The following is a 27242-nucleotide window of genomic DNA, read 5'->3' as shown; positions in this document are numbered from 1 at the left end:
GCCTTCCTTCCGAGGATGCTCCAGACTACAAATCCCAGAGAGCCTTGGGGCTACGTAGCAATGGTACGAACAGCATTTCCCAGACTTAAGAGTTTGCATGCGGCTGCGCAGGAAGATGACGTTTTTCAGAGCGGTCTGCGCCTGCGCGATGAGAGGCTCGTCCTGTGCCAAGGGTTGGCGCTTATGGGAGCGGCTGTTTTAATTTATACCCAGTAGGGGGGTGGCTGGGCCGGTTGTGGTTTTTCTTCGGGTCGCTTTGCAAAGAAAAGCTTTTGCCTTCGTGGTCTGGGGAGGTGCAGCTTCTTTAGAGGAATTGCACGATAAATAAATTGAGGGGTAGGGGGAGACGTTGATGGTTGTTTGACTCTGCATTGATCGGGCTTAGAGCTCTGCCAGTTAGTTCACTACATTTCCCAGCCTGAATTGTGTGGCTTTAGAGCTCTGCCAGTTAGTTCACTATATTTCCCAGCCTGCATTGTGCGGCTTTAGAGCTTTGCCAGTTAGTTCACTACATTTCCCAGCCTGCATTGTGCGGCTTTAGAGCTCTGCCAGTTAGTTCACTACATTTCTCATCCTGCATTGTGCGGGCTTAGAGCTCTGCCAGTTAATTCACTACATTTCCCAGCCTGCATTGTGCGGCTTTAGAGCTCTGCCAGTTAGTTCACTACATTTCCCAGCCTGCATTGTGTGGCTTTAGAGCTCTGCCAGTTAGTTCACTACATTTCCCATCTGGCATTGTGCGGGCTTAGAGCTCTGCCAGTTAGTTCACTACATTTCCCATCCTGCATTGTGCGGCTTTAGAGCTCTGCCAGTTAGTTCACTATATTTCCCAGCCTGCATTGTGCGAGCTTAGAGCTCTGCCAGTTCACTACATTTCCCAGCCTGCCTTGCCGCTGACTTCCTCCTTATGCTTCTGTCCTTGTCTCTCGGGAAGCTGTCAGCAAACAACATGAGTGCAAACGTCTACAGAGGAGTTGCACGATGTCTGAGCAAGCACCCACCAGCCCCCTTGATCCCAGAGCATGCTTGGATCCAACTGCGCTTCGGGTTTCTGAAAAAAGGTAATACATAGAATTGAAAGAAAGAAAACAAAAGGAATAAAGGTAATGCCTTTTTTATTGGACTAACTTAGTGCATTGTTTGATGAGCGTTCAAAGGTGACCCTTCTTCCTCAGATCAGAAATAGGCAAACGTTGACGACTTTCAGTATATGTAAGTGAAACATCAAAGCATTTCAGTGATAGTCTCAGAGGAGGAGGGGAGGTAAACTCTGGACATTCCTGTCTGATTGATAGAAGTTATATAATTAATCTCAATTTGTTAGCCATTGTGCATTTTTTAATATTTATTATTATTGATTAGGATTTATTAACCGCCTTTGTGAAGAAATTCATCCAAGGTAGTGTATCAAGTACAATTCATTGTAAAACTTTCAATTTTGTTAACAGCATAACAGTAATAAAATGAATGAGGTAAACTCAAAATCAGCAAACTGAAATTTAAAGTAGGACCACTGTGAAACAGTTTCAAAAACATACTTTGCCAGCGCCACTGAAATTCAAATGAGAGAGATATCATGTCAGCATAATACTAATTCTACTTTACGGAGAGGGTAGTGGATGCCTGGAATGTGCTCCCGAGAGAGGTGGTGGAGAGTAAAACTGTGACTGAGTTCAAAGAAGCGTGGGATGAACACAGAGGATTTAGAATCAGAAAATAATAGTAAATATTGAACTAAAGCCAGTACTGGGCAGACTTGCACGATCTGTGTCTGTATATGGCCGTTTGGGGGAGAATGGGCTGGGGAGGGTTTCAATGGCTGGGAGGGTGTGGATGGGCTGGAGTAAGTCTTAACAGATTTCGGCAATTGGGACCCAAGCACAGTACAGGGTAAAGCTTTGGATTCTTGCCCAGAAATAGCTAAGAAGAAAAAATTTAAAAATTTAAATTGAATCAGGTTGGGCAGACTGGATGGACCATTTGGGTCTTTATCTGCCGTCATCTACTACGTTACTATATTACCTAATAACACACATCAGAACATTCAGATAACAGATATGATGCTAATACTTTTAAAAAATATGGCTTATCATATAGTCAAGGGGCCAAGTGCAAATATTAGATGGGGACAAGATGGGTGGTGCAGAGTTCATTGGAATAATAGATGAGAGGCTAATCTCAAGGCAGTTAAACAAGATATAGGTTCCACACTTAATTTCCTGCATTCTCTCCCCTTCCCCCCCCACCTATTCTCCTCTCCTCTCCTCTCTCCCCCCTCCCTCTCTCTCTATCCTCTCCTCTCTCTCCTCTCTTTAAAGTCACCTTGAGCCTGTATAGTAGGTATGAGCGACGCACAAATAAAAGATTAGATTAAAAATTGATTTAGTTAAAGTGAATGTGTAAGCTAGTCCTGGTGCAGAATGAGGCCTGGATTCTCTAAATGGTTCCGGTTTTGTAGGTGGCATTAGGTGCCCAAACTTGGCTAAAAAATGCCATTGAAACAACATTTTTAACTGAGTTTCAAGGTGCCTATCAGCGCCTAAAAAGATCAGTGCCGTAATCTCACCGCTGTAGGTGCTTTAGGCCCAATCTCGCCACTGTAGGTGCTTTAGGCCACCTAACACTACTTTGAGCGTGGCCAACAACGGAAGCGCCATGAGACGGCGTAAAGCTCCTATGGAGGCACAATTCACGTCATAGGTAGGGGCTGGAAATGTAGGCCAGGAAAACCCTGGCCTACCTTTCCCATGCCTACCTTTGCCGGAGGCACGATTCTGTACCTGGTGCCATTGTGAGATTGGCATACGGTCAGCAGCCGGTTTTAAGACGGCACCGGTTACAGAATCCAGACCTGAGTATATAGTCCATCGCCCTATGTATTAAAGGCTTGGGTGAAAAGTGGAGGTAGAGTTAGATGTAGCCCCTCGGAATAAATTCCAGAGCATGGGGGCTACTCCTGAGAAGTCTCGCTGGCATTGTGCAATTTCTGTCAGTGATGCTGCTTGACAAGACCTCGGAGGTCTCAAAGATATGTAAAGTGCTATAGAAATAATAAATAGTAGGAGTAAAGGGTTAACTTATTCTTTAAGTATTCTAGCCCATTTTGCTGGAGAACCCTGAAAATCAAACGGTGAGTTTTTAAATTTAGCCATGTAAGGTACAAGTAACCAGTATAGTTTTTGCAGGAAGGGTGTAATATGGTCATTCCACTTGCAGCCTTCTGTCAGTTGTCCTGCAGCCTTCTGAATTAGTTGCAGCTGATGCAAACTCTTTTTGGCTAGACCAGTGTACAGGGTATTACAGTAGTCTTAATTGTGATGTTATCGTGGCATGGACCACTGTGGTCAGACTTGTCTGTTTCAGTATATGCAGAGAGAGATTTTGAAGCTGCCATAGGTGATAGAGACAATTTTTTAAGGTCGTCTGGATTTGCAGGATCAGAGTGAGTGATGAGTCTAGCAGCATCCCGAGATTCCTGACCTGTGATTTTAGGGGGCGTTTATACTTCCTAAAAGATATTTTGAAGTCTGATGTTTATCCTCTTTCTGAAAAAAAGGTAAACTCTGTGCATTCCTGTTTGATAGAAATTATGGAATTAATCTAATGTTTTTTTTAGGTATTGTGCCTTTTTTAATATTTGTTTAAGTGAGTGAAAAATCAGATGATAGTCATCAATAAAAATGAACTATGGGTTGATATGAGGCTTTTATTTGTGTGCAATGGTTTTAGTCTTTTTTTTTTCCTTTAAAAACTTCGCCTTAGAAACATAGAACATGAGGGCAGAAAAGGGCCATGGCCCATCTAGTCTGCCCACACTAATGGCCCACCCCCTAACTACCTCCATGAAGAGATCCCACATGCCAATCCCATCTTTTCTTAAAATCTGGCACGCTGCTGGCCTCAATTACCTGTTGTGGAAGATTATTCCAGCGATCAACCACCCTTTCGGTGAAGAAATATTTTCTGGTGTTGCCATAAAATTTCCCACCCCTGATTTTCAACGGATGCCCTCTTGTTGCCGTGGGTCCTTTAAGGAAAAAAAGATCCTCTTCCACCTCGATACGGCCCGTGACATGTGATTAATGTTTATTTTATTTTTTGGCACTGCAGTCGATTTTCATTACTAAGGCACTTTCTTTGGAATACTCGTAGTACTTTTATAAAGTAGTGTGTTTACCGTGTTATTCCTCTTTAAATATGAACAGCTAAAAGTCAACAAACAAATTTAAGTGCTACCTTTCGTTGGACTCTCAATACATTTCCGACTAGCTTTTGGTTGGCACAACTTTGGGCTAGATTCACTTTTGCGATGGGTTTGCGACCCCTTTGCGACCCGATTTCCCCCCTACCCAATTCACTAACCTCTCCTGCGATCTGCGTCCGATCCGTGCATGCAAATGAGGGGAAACGGCATGCAAAGTAGGCAGGGACACAATTCAAACAAATTTGGGACACCGATTGGGCTGGCCGATCAAGAGAAGAAGCGACTGCTGGGGGGGCCAGTCGCACACGTCTCTGCCAACTCTCCTGCTCCATTGCCGCCCTGCACTTTGCCCCGATCTTCCAACCATGCCTGATTTTAGCTGTGTGTGTGTGGGGGGGGGGGGGGGGGGTTCCTGCAAGCAACTTAACTGTGTGTGTGTGTGGGGGGGGGTTCTGCAAGCAACAATGAAGGTGGAAGCCTGTCTAGTCCCAATCTTCCAGCCCTGCTTTCTCCCTCATGTCCTCTCTGCTCCGAGCTCTGGATCTCTGCCACCTTCCTTGTAGTGCGAGCCCGCAAGTTTAAAGCGGGGCTGCACGCCGCAATGCAGCCCCACTTTAACCCGCAGGCTCGCACTGCAGGGAAGGCGGCAGAGAGCAGGGCATGACCGGCCGACGGTGTCGGCGAAATGGAAGAGGCTGCTGCCACCGGGGATAGCTCTTCCAAGGGAGAGCAGGAGAGGCGGGGCCCGAAAAAAAAAAAACAACAAACAGACACAAAACGCATGCGCAGGGAAAGCAGATGGTCTTTGGTCAGAGGGGGGCTTTCATCCAATCGCCCTCATTTCAATATTTTCCTTTTGTGAATTGGTCGGGCCTGCTGGAATCGGACCCGGCAATCAGGTTTGTTCTTCAGGTCAAATGAACAGGTTGAGGTAGAGCTTTATGATGTTCTTCCACAGTCAAATGAGCAAGTTTAGTACAAAGACATCATGATCCTTTGAATTGACCTGCTATTTTTTTATTTTTTTATTTTTTTTTTTTGACATGGCGAAGGTAGCCTGTTTCTCAAAAGCTGACTTACAAATGTCTCCTTAGCCCAATGAAAGGTTATCATTTACAGAGAATTTTTTAATTGATCTTTATTTCTACATTTAAAAAAAAAGATAGTTTCCTATCTAGCAGAAGTTTTTTTGCCACAAGAGCATTATTACAAGTCACAATAATATAAACACCACTGCTATATATTTAATGGCTGCTCTGAAATAGGAAAAAACTACTCACAAAACCAAGCGGAGAAAAAATACTTACTTTTGCATACAGCACTTTAAAGTCAGGGGCACATAACTGCCATCATAATTAGAAAAAAAAAAAAACCTCCACTTATCTTTCACTGTAGCTTTTCAAATTCAATGTAATATGCGGGCATGTTTGATCCGGATTCACTTCTCTCCAGGCTGAATAATTCACAGTTTTTTGAGCATTCAGTGGAGTGGTTTTGCCGCTGCCTTCCTCGGTCATCAACCCAACTCCCTCTTCCCCCCAAACGAAGAACGTGTATTCATTTATCAGCCAAAATGGATGTTGGCCAGAATACATGTTTTCTTCCAGTATCTATTTTCCCATTGTGACACCCAGAAAAAAGGGATGACTATCTTTTCAATTCTCGGTATAAAAACTGGCTTTCTTATTACTTAAAAAATAAAAAAAATTATTATTTTTTTTTTTGGATCCATCAGTTTTGCGATGCTTAGTCTGGCTTTCAGCTGAATCAAAATCAGATTTTATGGGACAACATCACTCTTCACAATTGTCCTTAGACGCCTGGGTCAATCGGGCCTTAGGCACCGGGAAGGGGCAGGCCCCCTCATTTCGACGGAGTTTGGCCAGCCAGTCAGAAGACCCGACCGGCCGGCCTAACATTTAAAGTTAGCAAGGAGGGAGGGGTTTCCAGCAGGAGGGATTGGGCACCCTCCTGCTGGCAATCTTCGGGGGAGGGGGGTCTTCCAGCAGGAGGGGTTGGCCTTAATTTAGGCATAAGCAGTTAAACAATCTTATTCCTTCTGTATAAATCTTATGAAGAGTTATAGAATTTAGCAAAAAGGTGAGTGTATAGAAACTTTCTAAAGTGCATGTAAGAAGCTGATACTCTAACCAGTTGACTTGGTTCTGGATCTCTGGAGGCGGCTTAGTATGCTCGGAATCTGTTAACGAACCTTTTCTAGGTTGAGGGGAAGGTAAAGAATGATTGATGTGTGGAGCGGCTCAGTGAAGTACTTAAAATTATAAATTATAATTTGCCATCTACTGTAATAAAACGCTAAGCGCACATGTGCACTCCTACCTCCGTGATCCGTATGTCCGTGGCCGGCAGGAGTGCGCATGCGCGCTTAGCTGTGCCAGTAGCCGATTGTAAAGCGCGGACCTCCCTGCTCTCCAGCCATCGAAGCGGCAAACTTCTCCAAAACAACCAGGGAGCACGCTGCTGCCACTGGTGCTCTTCTGTCTGCCCTCCTCTTCAAAGCAGCCAGATGAGGATCACGGCCGGCTGTAGCGAACCTCGCAGGCCGCTCTGCACCTCGGTAGCACGTTCCCTGAGACGCACGAGATCGCATCAAAGGGAACGTGCTACCGACGTGGAGAGCGGCCTGCGAAGTTCGCAACAGCCGGCCACGATCCTCACCTGGCTGCTTTGAAGAGGAGGGCAGACAACAACGATGATAATGCGCTCACTTTGCTATCTTATAATGATTCTAGGATCTAAATATAAGCCTCCGTTTAGCCTTTTTTTAAGACCAAGTTATTTTTCCTTGCTTTATTCTTTGAGTGACACCCTGCAAAAGTAACATCACACATAGTTCAGTGTCTGATTGGGCCAGCTAACCCGAATTATGCAGAATGATGCTGGACAGGGGAGCAGGTAAGGGGTGCTGCTGGACAGGGGGAGCAGGGAGGGAGAAGCACTACTGCTGGACAGGGGGAGCAGGGAGGGAGAAGGCCTACTGCTGGACAGGGGGAGCAGGCAAGGGGTGGTGGTGGACAGCCGAGGAAAGAGAGAGACAGAAAGAAAGAAAGACAGACAGAAAGTGGCCAAGGAGAGAGAAAGAAAGACAAACACACACATCTATTCTAGCACCTGTTAATGTAATGGGCTTAAAGACTAGTATATTATAATGTTGTACATTTTTACCAACTTCAGTTCATCCCACTCCAACTCTACAGCCCTGCTAGTGACTTTGATAATCTGTGTTACCAAATGGCATTTGGGGAGATTTAGAGCTCACTGTTGACTCCTTCTCGTTTTCCCCAGGCTTGATGACTTCTGCTGCTGTTAAGTCTTATGATGCAAGGAGGGTAGACATAATCCCAATGGAACAGAGGAGGCTAACCTTCGACACACACGCTCTAGTGCAAGACCTGCAGAACCATGGTACGGGACATCCTCTGGGTTTACTTGCACACGTGTCCTGCTTGCCAGATTAATTATCTGGTCACCAGCCCCGAATACCGGCAGTACCCGAATGACTTTGGGTCTTCCCAAGGACAGTCTTAGCACTAACCAGATAGTAGTGTAGTGGTCCGACATAATATTCAGAAGTACTGTTCCGTTAAGTGCTGCTGACTATAATATCTTGACCTGGTCAGTGCTTTTTAACTTGGTGAACGCCTCTCCTGCCATTTTATTTGTAATATGTCGGGACTTTTCATCACTGTTGACATTTCTCCGGCTACTAGCCAACTTCCTCTTCCTTCTGAGTCAAGACCATGTTCAGGATAATGTGAAATTTGATACAAATATTTATACTAACTTGAAAAATATAAATGTAAATATTTTTTATAAGAATGTGTAGTTGCCGCCTTAATTTCTTGTAATCCCCAGGTTTTGAAAAGCTCCAGGCAGAGACAATTGTGTCAGCATTGGCAACACTGTCAAACTGTAGTATTGAGACAGTCTATAAAGATATGGTGACCAAAACTCAGCAGGTAAGAATATATTATTATGGGTCTTTAAATTACTTTTGCCCACCACACTTTACAGATAAAAATATTTATTTATAACTCAGTTCTTCAGCTTTGCTATGCCTTCCTAAAAGAAAATAAACTCCTTATGCTGTGATCTTGTCCATATGTGACCCCTTTTCATGCTCGTGCATGTCACATGCGCTCAGCAGATGGTGTTCCCTTTGAATTCACTAGGATGGGGAGGCTCAAGAAGTGGAGGGCTTGCAGGCAAGAATGTTCCACAGGGTAGGAGAAGGTGTGCTCGCCAGAAAGAGACATAAGTAAGCCATGCTGGCTCAGACCAAAGTCCATTGAGCTCAACATCTTGTCTTCAACAAAGGCCAGTCCAGGACATAAGAACATACATAAGAATAGCCTTAGTGGGTCAGACCAATGGTCCGTCAAGCCCAGTAACCCGTTCTCACGGTGGCCAATCCAGGTCACTAGTACCTGACCAAAACCCAAGGAGTAGCAACATTCCAGCATCTCAAAGAATAACAAGATTTCGGAACCCCAATGAGAGCAACATTCCAGAGCTGAGATTGTGATGTCATAATGCCTCATTCTACAGTGTCTCAGAGCCCTATACTTGGCACACGTAATAGCATAAGAACATCTTATTGGGTCAGACCAGTGGTTCATCTAGCCCAGTAGCCCGTCCTCATGGTAACCAATCGAGGTCACTAGTACCTGGCCAAAACCCAAAGAGTAGCAACATTCCAGCATCTCAGAGAATAACAAGATTCCGGAACCCCAATGAGAGCAACATTCCAGAGCTGAGATTGTGATGTCTTAATGCCTCAATGAAAACCTCATAAGTGATGTTACTGGGTCAGACCAATGGCCCATCAAGCCCAGTAGCCCGTTCTCACGGTGGCCAATCCAGGTCACTAGTGCTTGACAAAAATCCAAAGAGCAGCAACATTCCATGCTACTGATCCAAGGCATGTCTGTCTCAATAACAGACTATGGACTTTTCCTCCAGGAAATTGTCCATACCTTTCTTAAAACCAGCTACGCTATTCGCTCTTACCACAACCTCTGGCAATGCGTTCCAGAGCTGAGTGAAAAAAAATATTCCTCCTATTGGTTTTAAAAGTATTTTGCTGTAACTTCGAGTGTCCCCTAGTCTTTGTAATTTTTGACAAGAGTGAAACATCGATCCACTTCTACCCATTCTGCTCCACACAGGATTTTGTAGACTTCAGTCATGTCTCCCCTCAGCCGTCTCTTTTCCAAGCTGAAGAGCCCTAACCGTTTTAGTCTTTCCTCATACAAGAGGAGTTCCATCCCCTTTATCAACTTGGTCGCTCTTCTTTGAACCTTTTCTAGTGCCATTTCCAAAAAGTAAATCTTTGTTTCTCATAGTTAATTTCCAAGGATGAGAGGTGCTTTCTCAAGCCTACCTAGCAAATAAATTATGGACTCCCTTCCCCCACCCCAGGAGAATGCTAATCCCCTTTTCAGTTCCACTGTGTCAGTTGCTTCTCCATGCAGTCCTTCTAGGATTAGGTTATTTTCAGTTTGTCTGTGCGGAAATGTTGACAAACTGCCATCATATTTGGCATCTTTCTTGAATAAGGAATGCTGTCCAGTTTTAGCTAAGTTTTTGGAATTGTGAGACTCAAAGGTGAAGGGGAGGAATATGTAGAAGCTGATAAAGAAAAGACCGAATTGCTTAACAGATATTTCTGTTCTGTGTTCACGACTGAAGCGCCGGGAGCGGGACCGCAGAAAACAAACACGAATAGGGATGAAGGAGTAATAGACCCTGATCGATTTTCTGAGGGTTGGATTTGTGAGGAGTTAGCTAAAATAAAGATAGACAAAGCGATAGGGCTGGATAGTGTACATCCGAGGTTGCTGAAGGAACTTTGGGAAGTTTTGGTAGCTCCACTGACTGACCTTTTCAATGAGTCTCTAGAGTCGGAAGTGGTACCGGAGGACTAGAGAAAGGCAGATGTGGTCTCTCTCCACAAAAGTAGAAGGAAGAAGCAGGGAATTACAGGCCGGTAAGTCTTGCTTCTGTGATAAGCAAATTTAATGGAAACGCTTTTAAAACAGAGAATGGTCATGTTTCTGGAATCCTGTGGATTACAGGATCCAAGGCAACATAGATTCACTAGAGGTAGGTCTTGTCAGACAAATATGATCAATTTCTTTGACTGGGTGACCAGAGAATTGGATAGAGGATGTGCGCTAGATGTGGTGTATTTAGATTTTAGTAAAGCCTTTAACAGTGTTCCACACAGATGTCTAATAAATAAACTGAGTGCCCTTGGGATGGGTCCCAAAGTGACGGTCTGGGTCAGGAACTGGTTGAGTGGAAGGTGACAGAGGGTAGTGATCAATGGAAATAGCTCTGAGGAAAGGGAGGTTACCAGTGGTGTGCCTCAAGGTTCTGTTCTTGGGCCTGTTCTTTATAACATTTTTATAAATGATATCGCTGAAGGGTTGTTGGGTAAGATTTGCCTCTTTGCAGATGATACCAAAATCTGCAATAGAGTAGACACGCCGGATGGTGTGAATAACATGAAGAAAGGCCTGGCGAAGCTTGAAGAATGGTCTGAAATTTGGCGGCTATAATTTAATGCTAAGAAATGCAAGGTCATGCCTTTGGGCTGCAAAAACCCGAGGAATGGTACAGATTAGGGAATGAAGAGCTTATGTGCACAACAGAAGAGCGGGACTTGGGTGTGATTGTATGGGATGATCTTAAGGTGGCCAAACAGGTTGAAAAGGTGATGGCGAAAGCTAAAAGGATGCTAGGTTGCATAGGGAGAGGTATGGCCAGTAGGAAAAAGGAGGTATTGATGCCCCTGTATAAGACTTTGGTGAGGCCTCATTTAGAATATTGTGTACAATTCTGGAGGCCACACCTTCAAAAAGATATAAAAAGGATGGAATCGGTCCAGAGGAAGGCTACTAAAATGGTATGTGGTCTTCTTCATCATAAGGTGTATGGGACATAAGAACATAAGAAAAGCCCTCACCGGATCAGACCGAGGTTCATCCAGTCCGGTGATCCGCACACGCGGCGGCCCTTTTAGGTACTCCTGATTGGAGACCCAGATATACCATAGCCCTCAATACGATTTGCAAGAAGGTGTGCATCCAACTTGCGCTTGAATCCCAGAACAGTAATCTCCGACACAACATCCTCCGGGAGAGCATTCCAAATTCCCAGCACGCGCTGTGTAAAAAAGAACTTCCTGACATTCGTCCTGAACCTGCTGCCACTCAGTTTCAGTCTGTGACCCCTTGTCCGTGTCACATCCGAAAAAGTTAGTAATGCTTCTTCTTGGTCGATTATATCAAATCCCTTTATTATTTTAAAAGTCTCTATTAAATCCCCTCTTAAAGACTTAAAGATCTCAATCTATATACTTTGGAGGAAAGGCGGGAGAGGGGACGATATGATAGAGACGTTTAAATACCTACATAATGTAAATACGCATGAGTCGAGTCTCTTTAATTTGATAGGAAACTGCGATGAGAGGTCATAGGATGAAGTTAAGAGGTGATAGGCTCAGGAGTAATCTAAGGAAATACTTTTTCATGGAAAGGGTGGTAGATGCGTGGAGCAGTCTCCCGGAAGAGGTGGTGGAGACAGAGACTGTCTGAATTCAAGAGGGCCTGCGATAGGCACGTGGGATCTCTCAGAGAGAGAAAGAGATAATGGTTATTGTGGATGGGCAGACTAGGTGGGCCATTTGGCCTTTATCTGCTATCATGTTTCTTTGATAACAAGAGGCCTTATTTTTCTTGGCTTGGCAGCTTCTTCCTGTCCAGCACCTTAAGCCTTTGTTATAACTGTGTAAAAACATTCTCCCATTATATTTCCCATCCTTCTCAGAATTTTTCAACCAGTGTGCTGTGGCACATTGGCGTGCAAAGACAGCTGAGGGTCATTTATTGGTAGAGCCAGCTTAATTTGTGCTGGAACAGTCTATACCTTTTTCAAAGTTTTCTTGTCTCCAGCTGTCGGCGACAGTGATTCATAAAGCCTGTGCATGCCAACCCTGGAGCCTTCTCTTTCAGTGGCGTACCGAGGGTGAGGGCGCCCCTTCCCCTTTTAACTTTGGTGCAGGCAGCCATCAACTTGCTGCCCGCATCAGCTACGGTGCTCTCTCTGACGTCACTTCCTCGGCGCAGGTCCCGGAAGTGACGGAGAGAGCGCCAAAGCCAATGCGGGCAGCATGTTTGTGGATGCTCATGCCAAAGTTAAAAAGATACAAGGGAAGGGGCACGCGCGCGGCAGGGAGGTGGAGACGAGGAGGGGTGCCGGAGCCCAGAGGAAGACTGCCCCCCCCTTGGCCCTCTTACTGCGCCACTAAAGCAGGAAGCTACATTAGAGAGAAGGCTCCGAGGTTGGTGTGAGCTGGCCATATGAATCACTGCCGCTGACATCTAGATATGAGAACTTTTAAAAGGCATGGAGGGGGGTTGGTTGGTCACCGGTTGAAGAGGGGAGATGAGGGGGAGATGCTGGACTATTTGGGGGGAAGTAAAATTCTGGACTGTATGTGGTGGGGGTAAGATAAAATACTGGACCGTGGGGGGAGGGGAGAGGTACAACCCTGGAACAAGTTTGAATATGTGGGAGAAAGAAGATAAAATGCTGAACCGTGCGCAGGGGTATTCCTTTTTAGTTTTAGAGCTGTGAGATGAAAAATGTTGAAAGTCTCTGTTGTAGTTCCTTTCAGAACCCAACACAGGTTAAAGAGCTGTTCAGCCAGTCAGTAGATGTCACTGTGGTGCCATAACTGGGACTCCACTCGCAAGACAGAAGCGCGCGGGGGAAAAAGTAATTTTTAAAGAGCTCCGACGGGGGGGGGGGGGGTTTGAGGTGGCAACTCCGCCACTTTATTGGTTAGTGTTCGCGCTGCTGTTGGAGGGGGGTTCAGGGGGTTGGAAACCTCCATTATAGCGAAAACGGAACTTTTTCTGATTTTTTTCGGGAAAAGTTCCGTTTTCTCTATAATGTGGGGGGTTTCATCCTCCCCCCCCCCCCGCAACGGCAGCACGAACACTAACCAATAAAGTGGGGGGTTGCCACCCCAAACCCCCAGTCGGAGCTCTTTAAAAATTATTTTTTCCCCCGCGCGCTTCTGTCTTCTGCCGAATTGTCGGCACTGGATTGTCGGCGCGCTGGCGTCTGGCGCGCGATTTATCCCATCACCTTATGCCTCGGCAGAATCTTCTGCCTCAAAGGATACAATGAGAAGGAGTCGGATTTAGGAATCGGACCCCAATTTCCTTTATAATAGCTTGACCTTTTTTTAAAAATTAAGTTCTATATGTAGAGCCAGAGCCAATACAAGAGTAGCGAGTGCCTGGGCAAATCTTCAGCCTCATACCCTACCTCAGTTACCACCTCCAAACTTTGATAATTTAAAGTCAGCAGTCATAATCATTAAACATCCTTTAAGAATGCAGGTTAACCCTTTCAGGACCATAAGGATCGTAGGCCAATTTTTGTGGTTTTGACGACATTTTTATGGTAAAAAGGGCTTGCAGATGCCAAAAAATTGATTTTTTTTTATGAAATATCATTATTTTTTTTTTAAAAAATCAAACTTCTGGCTTATGGACAGTGTGGCAAGTGAATCTTCTCGTCAATCTGGCAACGATGCTAATGAATGAATGTCGGAACCAGTTTGTTTACATAAAGGCAGTATCATATGGAATCCGTACATATCAAATTTAGAACTGTAGACTATCCCAATCAAAATTTATAGGATTTTAAAGTTATGGGACAAATATGTCCCTTGGTCCTGAAAGGGTTAAAGGATGTGCTGTATGGCTATCGGGACTGTTTCTGAAATAACTCGGCTAACTCCAGTGAGCTCTGATCAAACTCATCAGAACGACTGTTTCCAGAATGCCACCTTCCAAGTATGAAGCCTGATAAGGACATAAAATGTTTTTCAATGGACTGCACAGAAAAGACTAGGCTATTCCTGACACACAAAGACATTTAATTTAGTTTAATTTTGCCTCACAAGGCTTTATTTGTCATTACTGTCAGATGCAGTGCCCTAAGTCTGCTCCAAGCACTCGCTATGCTTTGGACTCAGCTAACATTTTAAATGCCCTGGAGTTTTAACTCTAGGCTTCCTTGTGCCGTTTACTTTCCAGAGGACAGAAACAGCTCCAAGCCAAGCGTAATTTTCCTGTTTTGATCCTGGACGAGCTCCCAAATATATAGGGCAGATGCATATTAAGCTTCATCTATATGCCTTCTGAGTATCAGTAATTGTTTGGCAAAGAGACAGTTGAGAACGTGTCTTAGGTTTGTAATGATTTATTGCAAAAATAAAGTGTTAGGTACTTAGAAAACAAGGTGGTCGCTTTTGTTCCTAATACCAGTAGCACAGCTCATATACCGTGTTTCCTCGATGATAAGGCAGGGCCATCAAATAAGACAGCCCCCCCCTTTTTAGAAAAAAATGTAAAATAAGGCCCCCCCCCCCCCCCGCAAATAAGCCACCCACCGATACCTGCGCTTACCCGAATCGGGTGGTTCGGTGGGTGACTCCGTGTGGTCCCTCCGTCTACCGTATTTGCCTCCATGGCTGCGTGCCGCGCCTCGTCATGAAGTGAAGAGGAGGAAGTGACAGGACTGCAGCGCCCGCACGTGACTCCGCGCAAGGAAACACAGGCAGCTTCCCTCATCCCTCCCTAACGGAGACTGCAGGAGTTTGTTCACGGCCAGAACATCCAATACAGGTAATAAAATTCTGGGTTTTTTTCAACAATAACTGTGTACTGTAGTCTTCTTCATGGGTAAATAAGGCATCCCCCCGAAAATAAGCCCTAGAGCATATTTTGGCCTTCCAAAAAAAATAAGACAGTGTCTTACCATCGGGGAAACAGGGTATTATACAAAGCTAATAAAGGGCCCTTTTACTAAACTGAGCTAGAATCCGGCCTTAGTGCATTTTAATGCAGGACTTTCCCATGTAGTAAGGCCAGATTCAGCACCGCAAAATTGCAGGCTTTTTAAATGTTTTATCTGGTCGCGTCCTAATGTTTGCATCAGCGCACAGTATGGGTAAAAAGTAGAGAATGACACGGGGGAAAAAATCTGTCCCTGTCACCACCCCGTCCCCGGCCCACCGTCCCCTTCACCGCCCCGTCACCGCCATTCCCTTCACCACCCGTCACCGCCATCCCCTTCACCGCCCCGTCACCGTCCCCGCCATCCCATTCACCGCCCCGTCACCGTCCCTGCAGCATCCATATAAGCCTTAGTACTGTAATATTTAGCTTATTCCTTTCTTATAAATCAAAGTTCTGGCTGCTGAACTAGAGAAAGAGATGTTCAGCTGGCAGGGCTTTGTTTATAAATTTTTATCAACACAACTAATATACTATTTTATCCTAAAGCAAAAAATAAATAAATAAATAGAAAGGGGTGGCAAACAAAAATTATTTACTTTTAAATTCAATAAAATGATGTTTACTAGAAAGCCTCTCGCATTTTTTTTTTTATTGAGAAGGGGGTAATAGCAGAAGTCAATAAAACCTATTTATTGGCCAAAAGAAAAATTTTGTTCAGAAAATTATGGATTGTTATACCAAGCTTTTCTACACATTAAAAACTAGAAACAACAAACTCGAAATTGAGGAATGACTGAAATATTATTGTATGTGCATACATATACATATCCCGCAAAAGGGAAAACCAATAACCCCCCCACCCACCCCCCAAAAAATGAATCAACCCACACAGTGCCTTTGCATTAGCAAGTTAGAAAATGGTAATGCAAACAGGCTAGCTGGTTAACATGCCCATGACACACTCCCTCCCCCCCCAAAAAAAATAATAATGCATGAGTGGCACAGGCTGACAGATAAATTACTGCAAAACACTTCAACGTATTCTGCAGTAGGCCTTTTTTTCCCCCCCCCCCCCCACATTAAGCATGTGTTATGGGACCCTTTACTTGCTTTTCCTGCTTCTCCTCTGCGCAGAGTTTCGCCTACGATTGCTTTTAGCCTCTGATCCACGAGTTTATGTAGCAGGACCTTTAGGGACCCCTGAAGAAGACAGTTTTGTCGAACACGGACCGTGTTGGGTCCATAGTCCCCCTATGCTCTGGGTCCTAGTTATTTCTTCATGTGGATTATTGGATTGTATCTTTAAATAAAAGCCTGCATCTTGAACATCATCCTCTCTGCAGTGTTTTTGTTCTTATGCTTGCAAAAACTCATGCAGTCAAATCAACACAATTTTTTTTTCCACAAATTTTACCAAAGACGAATTAGAGAGTCACACAATGAAGCTTCTAAGTAGTACAGTTAGAATAAATCGGAGAAAATATGTCTTCACTCGATGTATAGAAAAATCTCTGGAATACATTGCCAGAGACTGTACTGAAAGTAATGCGCATGCAGCAGGGTGATGGAATTCAAAAAAGCGTGGGATACACACAGAGGATCTCTAATTAGAAAATGAAGCATGTAAATTAAAGAGCTAAGGCCGGCACTGGACAGACTTGCACAGTCTATAGTGATTCAGTGTAGGATGGGCTTGGGAGGGCATCAATGGGAACTCCACTAATTTGGAACATGAGGACGTTACTGGCCAGACTTTATGGTAGAGATCCTGCAACAGGATGGTTGGATAGGCTGGAGTGAGCTTGGAAGGCAACTTCAGCATTTGGAACCTAGGACAATACCAGGTGGACTTTACAGTCTATGACCCAGAAATATCAAAGAAGAGACAAGATAAATTAATCATGTATTTGTAATGGGTATAATTAATGGGCTGACTGGATGGACCGTTCAGGTCTTTATCTGCTGTCATTTACTATGTTACTAAGTTACCTGGCAGAAGCCCAAAGAGTAGCAACATTCCAGAGCTGAGATTGTGATGTCATAATGCCTCATTCCACCAATGCCTAAGAGCCAACCTCAGCAGTGATGTCACAATGGCTTGATTAGATGACAACTTCAGCAGTTGGAACCTAGGACAATACCAGGTGGACTTTATAGTCTATGGCCCAGAAATATCAAAGAAGAGACAAGTTTAAATTAATCATGTATTTTTAATGAGAATAACTAATAGGCAGACTGGATGGACTGTTCGGGGCTTTATCTGCCGTCATTTACTGTGTTATGTTAGAAAAATCCATAAACCGTTAGTAACATGGACTTGGGGAAAATCTGAGGTGTTTTTTTAACTGCCTTATTTCATGGTAATGGTAAAATACCTGGTTCATGGAAAGACTCACAATTTCTTCATTATTTTATATATTTTTCGCATAGGAAATAACTATACAGCAGATAATGGCTCATTTGGACTCCATTCGGAAAGACATGGTCATCCTAGAGAAGAGTGAATTTGCAACCCTGAGAGCAGAGAATGAGGTATTACTATTTCATGGGTTTCTAAAGAAAGATTCAGTGAAATAAAGCACACACGGGGTCTTTACTCTGCTAAAACTCCTCAATGAATTGAGCCCATATGACCAGACTCTATTAAAGGGCTTGTCTTTTTTTATGTCTGAGAAAAGGACTTTAATCTAGGGACCTTTAGTTGCAAATAAACATCCTACTGTGTCAAGTAGCCTCCATCTTTTTGTACATTCAACTGTGCTTATTTCAGGAAAGCTCTAACTTCCATAGATTTTCAAAGTTCAATAACAGGCTTTAACTTTTACCCTGTAGGAAATCAGAATAGTAAATATAGTCTAAGCCAGTGGTTCCCAATCCCGTCCTGGTGGACCACCAGGCCAATCGGGTTTTCAGGATAGCCCTAATGAATATGCATGGAGCAGATTTGCATGCCTATCACTTCCATTATATGCAAATCTCTCTCATGCATATTTATTAGGGCTAGCTTGAAAACCCAATTGGGCTGGTGGTCCTCCAGGACAGGGTTGGGAACCACTGCTCTAAGCTGCTCCCTTGAAAATCTGCTGGTAATGTTATCAACAAGAACGAGAATTTTAGCTCATTTATTAGACTCTTTTGGTTCTACCCATTACCTCCACCTGTTCAAAACTTCGTGTGCTCTCCTGTGCCAAACTATATTTCATTACTATCTTTGAGAATCCGCTTCACTGCGGGTTTTTTTTCTTACCAGAACCCAGAACTTTTTTCCTACGCCTGCACTCGTTCTTCCCTTGCTGGACATGCTCACCATCAAACACGGCCCTTTAATTTTAGCTACTGATCTGGACCATATGAGTCTCCCTATTTTGATTAATTCTGTGATGTCATAGTTTATTTCTGTGATGTCAAATTCTGGTTTCAAGTTTTCATGCTGTCTTTCTGCTTTAACTGCTGGTATCTTCGCTAAAAGTAAATTTGACCATGTCTCCCCGCTCCTGGCCAAGCTCCACTGGCTTCCGATAATCGCCAGGGTCCACTATAAATGCGCCTGTTTAACTTTCAAAATCCTATATGGTATCCTCCCTCCCTTTATCCCTCTTTCTTGGAATTCCTCAAACCCTAATACCACCAGATCCTCCCACAAATTAAAACTATCCTTCCCCTCGCTAAAGGCATTTCCCACACAGGAAAGCTAGGGACCTCCCTCCACTTCAAAATCACTGAGCTCTGGAACAACCTTACCTCCCCTCTTCGGAACTTGAGCTCTCTCCAAGTTTTCCGCAAACATCTGAAAACCTGGCTTTTCTCAAAAAATGTAAGTCTCCCTCCAACTTAGGAATCAAGGAAACTCTTATATCTTGGCATCCCAAGTCCTCTAAATTTTCTTCACACTTCTACCTCTAACCCTCTGTTGTAGTTCCTTCCTATTTCTCCTACTGTAAACCGCGTCGAGCTCTACGAACGTGGAGATGATGCGGTATACAAACCTAAGGATTAGATTAGATTAGATTAGAAAATGAGTTCCGTTCTGCTTCTGATGAAAGTCTTTCTGCTACAGGATACTTTAAACCAGGGGTGTCCAACCTGCGGCCCGAGGGCTGCATGTGGCCCCGTGAAGTATTTTGTGCGGCCCCAGTCGAGGGCGATGCAGTGTTTTCCTCTGCTGCCCCTGGATGTTTACTGTCTTGCTGGCTCCCTCCTCTGTCTTGCTGCAGCGTTTGCACGGTTGTGCAGCCCCACAAACATTTCTTTCGACCAATGCGGCCCAGGGAAGGTTGGACACCCCTGCTTTAAACTAATGTGTCAGGCAATCATTATGAATTTTTAACTGCCTTCTGTTTTGTACCTAGAAAATGAAAATTGAATTGGATCAAGTTAAGGAGCAAATTGTAGTAAGTTCAAAGCTGCTCTCTGTCATATCTGATGATTGGTTGCAGGGGCATAGCATGACACACCCAGTTTTAGGTGGGCCTGACCCCAAAGTGGGTGGGCACTGCAACCTGCCCAGCATATAACATAACATACATTTTTATTTATATACCGTAAAAGCCTTTCGGTTCTATGCGGTTTACAAAAGAGATGGGCTGACCATTGTCAGCGAGCTACAATAGATAGAATATTGACATCAACGAGTTAACAATACTTTCACATCGGTATGCTGCTTTGAAGGGATTACAAGAATTTTGAGAACAGATAGGTTTTTAATAGCTTTCTAAAATGCACATATGATGTTAATATTCTAACCATTTGGCCCAGTTCAGGATTCTTGGAAGTGGCTTGGTATGGTAAGAGCCGGTTAATGAATCTTTTCCGAGTACAGCCTTTGACTGAAGGGTGGGTAGAAATTGATCGGGAACGTGTGGAGCGGCTTGGCGATGAGAACAAGAATTGAGCAGTGAGGTAGTAGGCCATGTAGGGCTTTGTAGACAAGGCATCCTGCAGGTGACTGGGTCTCTCAACTCCATCCCATCCCTACCCCCCAAGTCCTTTTAAAGCTTTCAGTTCTTCACAAGCAGCAACTCATGCCTACTGCTCACGGCAGCCTTGAGCCTCCCCCTGACCTGGTTCTCCCTGTGCAAAAACAGAACGTTGCATCAGAGGGAGTTTTGCAGCTGGCATGAGCAGTAGGTATGAATCACCACTTGCTGCCAGGGAAGAGCTGGTCTTTAAAAAGTTCTGGGGAGGGGTGGAGTTGAGACCTAATCGCCTACAGGGGAGGAAAGGGAGGCATGCCACAAGTCTTCAGCTGGTGGGGCTTAGGATCCCCACCAGCCACATCACAACTGTGCTGTTGCTGGGTGAGCCTGTGCCCACAGAGCCCACTCATGGCTATGCCACTGGCTCGTTGCCTTCCTTGAAACTTCCTGCAAGCCTGACACTTTAGAGCAGCCTGTACTGTATATAGACAGGTAACAATGTATTTTGTTGTGATTTTTCTTTTGTTTTTTTTCCGAAGAACGAAATGGGTAGAATCCGAGCAGATACCAAATTGGATATGAACTTGGAAAGGAGTAGATTAGCAGATTTGGTAAGGATTATTTCTCTTTCTCACTAGTTCCTCTGATTTTTATTTATTTATTTTTTTGTTAACGGTTTCTCAGAAAAGTATTTGATGTGTTTTGACCTTTTCTAATCTTCAGTTCACAGAGCAGCAGAAGAAACTCATGGAAGCAAGCACAGAGTTTCATAAAAAGGTGAGCTTGAGCTTTTCTCATCCAGGCCTCTACTAAACCATGAAATCATGACAGCTGCAAGATCTTGAAAGCTTACATGGTACATCTTTTTCTCTACTAGATCTACACTGCTACTAATGCCCTGCCCTAAACGTAGGCAGAGAACTATGGCTGCTGTTTCAGCACAGAACCAGGCCCTTAGAATACTTCTAAGCCCATGTTGAGACACGATAGAAAAAGTCTATTGACCTGAGCACCCTAAAATATAACCTGAACCTTCCATGTTGAACAACTGGATCAGACCAAGGGTCCATCTAGCCCAGCGGTCTCAAACTCAAACCCTTTGCAGGGCCACGTTTTGGATTTGTAGGTACTTGGGGGGCTGCAGAAAAAATAGTTTATATCTTATTAAAGAAATGGCAACTTTGTATGATGTAAAACTCGTTATAGTTTAATATCTTTCCTTAATTGCTTCTGATAATTTCAGCTATACACAACTGAAAGCAGTGCAACATGCAGAAAGTGAAGTTGAGACAGTTTTTCACTTTCTCCATGTTGCACTGCTTTCAGCTGTGTATAGCTGAAATTATCAGAAGCAATTAAGGAAAGATTTATAAACTATAAAGAGTTTTACCTCATGCAAAATTGTGATTTAGATTCTAAAGTATCAACTGCAAGAGACAAGATTTTGGTGGAGTCCTCTCGGCTTTTTTGTAGAGGGGAGAATCAATATCCGACTTGTGCCTTAAGTGTCCGGTGGTCGCATCCGCAACTGTCTTCAGTTTGTCCTCTCCACTCCACCTCACAATCGCGTACAGACGCAGGAAAGCGCTTGCGTGAGGTTACAGCACCGAGGAGGGCAACGTTCCAGAACAATGGTAACGTACCGAAGGCCTTAAAATAGTACCTAGCGGGCCGCGAGTTTGAGACCACTGATCTAGCCCAATGCTCTCTTTTCATCAGTGGCTAGACTAGTTCAGTCACAAGTACCAGGGCGCATGCCAAAAAGTTGCAAGATTCCATGCTACTTAACCCCCAGGGATATCCTGGATGTGAGTTTTAGTTGAATTTGATTGATACAGCAGCTCATTTTTATTGCCGAATGGACAACCTGTAGCCGAAACATGGTCTGTGTTGAGTCCATTTTTCTGGTTCCACTTCCTATTGGTGACATTAAAAGCTTCAGTTTGAAAGTCTGGCCTTCTCTGCTCTTTTGTTTATCTATGGGTGTACTGATAGATAGGACCCTGAAGCCGTCGGCACAATGCGCGGCAGCGGCAAATAGAATGTTGGGCATGATAAAGAAAGGAATCTCGAGTAGATCGGAGAAAGTTATAATGCCGCTTTATAGGGCAATGGTCAGACCCCACTTGGAATACTGTGTCCAACATTGGTCTCCCTACCTAAAGAAGGATATAAAACTGCTGGAGAGGGTGCAGAGACGAGCAACTAAACTAGTGAAGGGTATGGAGAAACTGGAATATGAGGATCGACTTAAAACACTGGGATTGTTCTCCCTTGAGAAAAGGAGACTGCGTGGGGATATGATCGAAACCTTCAAAATACTGAAAGGAATCGACAAAATAGAGCAGAGAAGATTATTTACAATGTCCAATTTGACACGGACAAGAGGACATGAAATGAAGCTAAGGGGGGGCAAGTTCAGGACTAATATCAGGAAGTTCTGCTTCACACAGAGAGTGGTTGACATCTGGAATACTCTCCCAGGGGAGATTATTGCGGAATCGAGAGTCCTAGGCTTCAAAAGCAAACTAGATGCATATCTCCTTGAGAGAGGCATATAAAGATATGGTTGGCTATAAAATAAGCCAGGTGAATACCTAGCAGGGCCTCCGCGTGTGCGGATCGCCGGACTTGATGGACCGAAGGTCTGATCCGGAGATGGCGCTTCTTATGTTCTTATGGTATTTATTAGGTCAGTATTGGGATATTTGATATTTTGAAAGCAATTTTGGCTAAAGTAAGAGGTACAATGAATTCCCCTGAAGCGGCGAGTCTGCAAAAAAATAAAAAGACCCCCTGTAGGGAAATTAGAGTGTAACAGAAACCAAATCTGAGACCAAAATCCATCATATTGTCATTTAGAACCTCGATGCAAATAGTTCAACCAGAATAAAAGGTGGCACATTTTATTAAAGTGGAATACTTTTGATTTTAAAAAAAAAAAGGTTCACATTTTATTTTATGATGACTTGTTACCCAACCAAAGGAAAGTACCCACATGGTCGAGTAAGGGGTCCTTTTACTAAGGCACGCTAGCCGATTTGGAGCCCGCTAACGCGTCCATTATATTCGATGGCTGTGTTAGCGTTTAGCACGCGCTAAATCAGCTAGTGAGTCTTAGTAAAAGAGGGGGTAAGTTAGTTTCAGCGTTTAACATTAAAACATCTTCATTGCAGAGCACTCGTGATTTCAGCATATTCATAATCTTTACTGAGCTAACATCTGCCTAAAATGCTTGGGTGAATACTGTTGCTTTTAGATTTACGTTTAAAAGAATAAAACCAACAGAAGTGAAGTGTTTCGGTGTGTGCTTATTTATTTCAGAATGCAAACACAGACTATCTTATTACAGAGACCAATAAAAAAATTGATATTGATATAGCGTCCTTGAAAACTCTCATGGAATCTCATAAACTGGACACAGTACGTTTTCTTGCAGGTAAGATATTTTTAACTTTTTGGACACAATATCCTAGTTATAGTAAGAAGAAGTTTTTAAGTGCACTTTGTTAGGCATAGATTAGCTGAGAACATTAAGCCACTTATCCCTCCGTATTCGGGGGGGGATGCGGCGGACCATAGGCGCGAATATGGAAAAACCGCAAATAACTTTTTATATGTTATTCACGGCTTATAGAAAACGTTGTTTTTATTATTGAAACCGCAAATAACTTTTTTTTTTTTTTGTTCACGGTTTTTAGAAAACGTCGTCGTTCTTATTATTGAAACTGCGAATAACTTTTGTACTGTTCGCGGTTTTTGAAATAAGCAGTGATTTCAGGGCTTGGAGCAGGCAAGCAGCGATTCACAAATAATTAAGGGTTTGTTTATAGTATAGAATATAGTAGATGTGATTATCTGGACCACTCAGTCAAACAAATTAATAAGATTTAGCAAATGGTTGGAACATAAACTCTTCAGGACTGACTTTGTGTTTATTGATAAAGACAGAAGCTATATTGGGCACTATACTACCCGTTTCCTTTTTAAAAGATCTGCTATGTTGGGGCTGGGCCTGGGCATTGGGGACTTCGGTTTGCAGAGGCTTCTATTGAGAGTGGCTGTGTTCCTATTTTTCTCTTATCTCTTTTGATGTTCTTCAATTTGGTATTGTATTGAATCTATAATAAAAACTTTGTTTTTTAAAAAAACCTGTCAGTATAGTGATACCAGATTGCTGGTCATTGTTCATCTTCTCTACCAAAGTAGATTTCCAATGTTTATGCATTTTCTCTTTCAGCTTCAGTCTTTACATGCCTTGCGATAGCTTTGGGATTTTATCGGCTGTGGAAATAAGACCCTAGCACACTGTCAGAGCATCCTGATGGTATGTTTTAACAGGACAGCTGTTGCGAGAGATATGGAATGCTGCAATCTAAATTACAACAGTATTGCAGGCTACTTTAACATACAAAGACCATAATGGATGAGTGCAATTACTAGGTGAAAAAGGAACAATGGGAAAAAAACTTTTGAACTTCCTATGAATGCATAGTTGAGGCTGCTTTGGCAAAGAAGGAAAATTGTGGCAAATTTAACTATCTGACCTTTTACCCTCTTAGGGCAGCACACTTTTTTATTTTTTTTAAAACCAGTATCTGATGGGTAAGGCTAGCATCATGCTAAGAGAGAAATGTTTTAAGAGCTGACTGCTAACAGGAAAGGTTGAGGTTGCACTGGTTCAGAACCATGCAATGGACTTCATCTGCTTATGCATTGGGGTTTTTCCTTTGTAAGTAAATTGATGCGAGTTATGGACATATCAGAAGTGGGACCATTTGGGCTTTACATGAGAATACTGTGTGACTCAACATTAAGGGCTCCTTTTACGAAGGCGCATTAGGGCCCTAACGCAGGCTAAAATGCCACACGCGCTAGCTGCTACCGCCCCTCTTGAGCAGGTAGTTTTTCAGCTAGCGCGCTAATCCAGTGCGTGTGCTATAAACCCTAGCGCACCTTCGTAAAAGGAGCCCTAAGTTCTGTGTAGGGTCTGACCATTACATACAAGAGGATATGTACATATGCACCTCGCCTAACGCCACTTCTTATCCCAGCTCTACCTGCGAGAACCCTTAGATCAGAAAATCAAAAATGTCTTATAGTTCCAACTTATTGTGAAATTGTACATGAACACATTAGGTCTGCTACTTTCTCAGTAAAAGGTCCACGTCTTTGGAACTCTATGCCTCAGGCTCTCTGATTATTAAATTCAACTGCTAAGTTTAAGCCTGAGTTTAAAATATTTCTTTTCTCAGATGCTTATCATAACAAACAGCGATATTTGGCTTTCGAGAGTTTTCTGCAAGAGACAAGAAGTTATAATCGAATGTATTTTCCTTCCTACTTTCCTATAACAAATGTAGTTCTGCTTTTAACCTTATTTCTACGTTGTTGTGATTTTAAATTGTTTATCTTAGATTGTAAGCCACCCAGAAGGTTTTTACCCTTGGTGTGGGATAATAAGACAAATAAATTTGGAAACTTGGTTAGCCATGGCCCACCAAGGCGTTAGGCAGCCTAAAGCACCTATGGGGGTGTGATTCCAATAGGCGCCTTGGAACAGCGTTGTTTTATTGAGTTTGGGTGCCTGCTGGTGACATTTAGAGAATCTGGGCCAAAGTGAATGTACATGATATTAATTTGCATAGTCCGTGTCTCTTAAGATATGCAGATTTATCTGAATTCTTGTGTATATTCTGAAAACTCAACTAGCAAGGGTCACCAGGAAAGCCCTGCACTATGGAGTAAATTCTATAAATGGGATCCTGATTGTAGGCAGCAGTAGGTGTCCTACCACTGTCTAACCAGCCAATCGGGATGCACATTTTCTTTAAAAAACAAAGCCAGCTCGCCTACACTTTAGGCACCTATCATGGGTGCAGGGAGATGCCTAGGGAAGCTTAAGCTCGCCAAGGCTGGGCATGGGCATGGTTTCACCGAGAAGTAGCCTTGGGCGAGCTTAAGCAGCCTTAGGTGTATCCTAGGGCCGCGATAGGCACCTGAAATGTAGTCCATCAAAATGCTGGCCTACATTTCAGATAGACGCGGCCGCTAAGCTGATGGTGGCAAAGAAATCTCCCCGCCACAAGCAGCCACAGCAGGGAACCAACTAATGACCCCCCCCACCTGCAAGTCAGCTGACAGGAGGGATGCCCACTCCCACTGCAACCCCCAAACACTCTTGACACTGTCCGCGGCAAAGGAATGCACGTTCCCTTCTGCCACCGGCCCTGTTGATTCCCAACACTCCAACACCTACCCAACACTTCCTAACATTCCCCCTGCCACCTCCCAAACTCTTCCCCCCCCCTGGTATCTTTAGGCAATGGCTAGCAAGAGGGATGCCCACTCCCTCCAGCCAGCAGGCCTGCCTCTTCCAAAATGGCAGGCCTTCCCGGTGCATTCTGGGATGCACTGGGGAGGAATCTAAGACTCTGATTGTCTTGGGTATCTGGCTAATCGGAGTTTTAGGGTACTCCCTGAATGCACTGGGAAGGAGGCCTATGCATCTGGGCCAATTGGAGCCTTAGGCCCCTCCCCAGTGCATCCCAGAATGCACTGGGAAGGGGAAGGCCCACCATTTTGGAAGAGGCAGGCCTGCCGGCAGGAGGGAGTAAGCCTTGACATGGGTGGCAGTTAGAGAATCAGGGTGGTTAGGCGGTGTCCTGTCCGTTAGGACAAATGCAATTCTGTAAAGGACGCCGGTGTGCGGATTCTCAGACAGGTGTGCTATACAGAATTTCCCGCTATGTACTTTAAGAATGTTAAGCCATAAAATAGTTGACAGCACTTGAGTATCTGCCCCTAATTCTTGTGGATTGAAATCATTATCAAATGCTGCTTTGATGCTCAATTTGCCTTGTGTAAAATACCATTTATTTTTCTATGGGAAAAAGTCCCTGTTGGTTTGTAGGTCAATGGAAACCCATTTATTTACCTGCCCCCCCCCCTTTCTTTTTATTTAAATCAAGCTAAACTGCCCATTCTGTTCCTGTGGGTGGCTCAGCATTTAGCTCATGCTGCTTGGCAGTGCAGCTTGATTAAAGATGGGGGTGGGGGGCTAGTTATTGTAGATATTCAAGAAGTCCTCACCTTGTATAGAAATAATACATGCCAATTTTCATGTATTTATTGTGGTAGTAAAACTGTCAATATTGAGCAATTTATATTTTCCTATAAATTTATTAGGTCCTTTTACTAAGGTGCGCAAACTGATTTAGCGCACGCTAAACGCTCATGTGTGCATGTTAGCCTACGAATGCGTTAGCGTTTAGCGCC

The 27242-nt window shown here is 43.8% G+C and overlaps 1 protein-coding gene across 3 annotated transcripts; it reads left to right on the top strand.

Annotated features, from left to right (window-relative positions):
- CCDC90B (coiled-coil domain containing 90B) lies at positions 1–25449 on the top strand. 3 transcript variants are annotated; one of them, XM_033949709.1, is made up of 11 exons: positions 1–63; positions 935–1061; positions 7511–7630; positions 8081–8184; positions 17479–17580; positions 19398–19439; positions 20504–20575; positions 20688–20741; positions 23289–23403; positions 24205–24291; positions 25220–25449. In XM_033949709.1, the coding sequence occupies exons 1-10, from the start codon at positions 16–18 to the stop codon at positions 24258–24260; spliced, it is 840 nt and encodes a 279-aa protein (XP_033805600.1). In that variant the 5' UTR covers positions 1–15; the 3' UTR covers positions 24261–24291; positions 25220–25449. The 3 variants fall into 3 exon arrangements, with proteins under 3 accessions (XP_033805600.1, XP_033805599.1, XP_033805601.1); XM_033949708.1 differs by having other exon boundaries at positions 24205–25449; XM_033949710.1 differs by lacking the exon at positions 1–63 and adding an exon at positions 106–336 and having other exon boundaries at positions 24205–25449.
- The last annotated feature ends 1793 nt before the right edge of the window (positions 25450–27242 follow it).

Source organism: Geotrypetes seraphini, chromosome 6 (assembly GCF_902459505.1).
Source record: "Geotrypetes seraphini chromosome 6, aGeoSer1.1, whole genome shotgun sequence".
Classification (NCBI taxonomy): domain Eukaryota; kingdom Metazoa; phylum Chordata; class Amphibia; order Gymnophiona; family Dermophiidae; genus Geotrypetes; species Geotrypetes seraphini.
This window is presented reverse-complemented; position numbering and strand designations above follow the sequence as displayed.

Bases quoted from the DNA above. Each gene is read 5' to 3' on its own strand.
- CCDC90B (XM_033949709.1), top strand. From the start codon at position 16: ATGCTCCAGACTACAAATCCCAGAGAGCCTTGGGGCTACGTAGCAATG. The intron at 1,062-7,510 runs GTAATACATAGA...CGTTTTCCCCAG, and splicing joins CTTCGGGTTTCTGAAAAAAG to GCTTGATGACTTCTGCTGCT. The intron at 20,742-23,288 runs GTGAGCTTGAGC...TATTTATTTCAG, and splicing joins GCACAGAGTTTCATAAAAAG to AATGCAAACACAGACTATCT.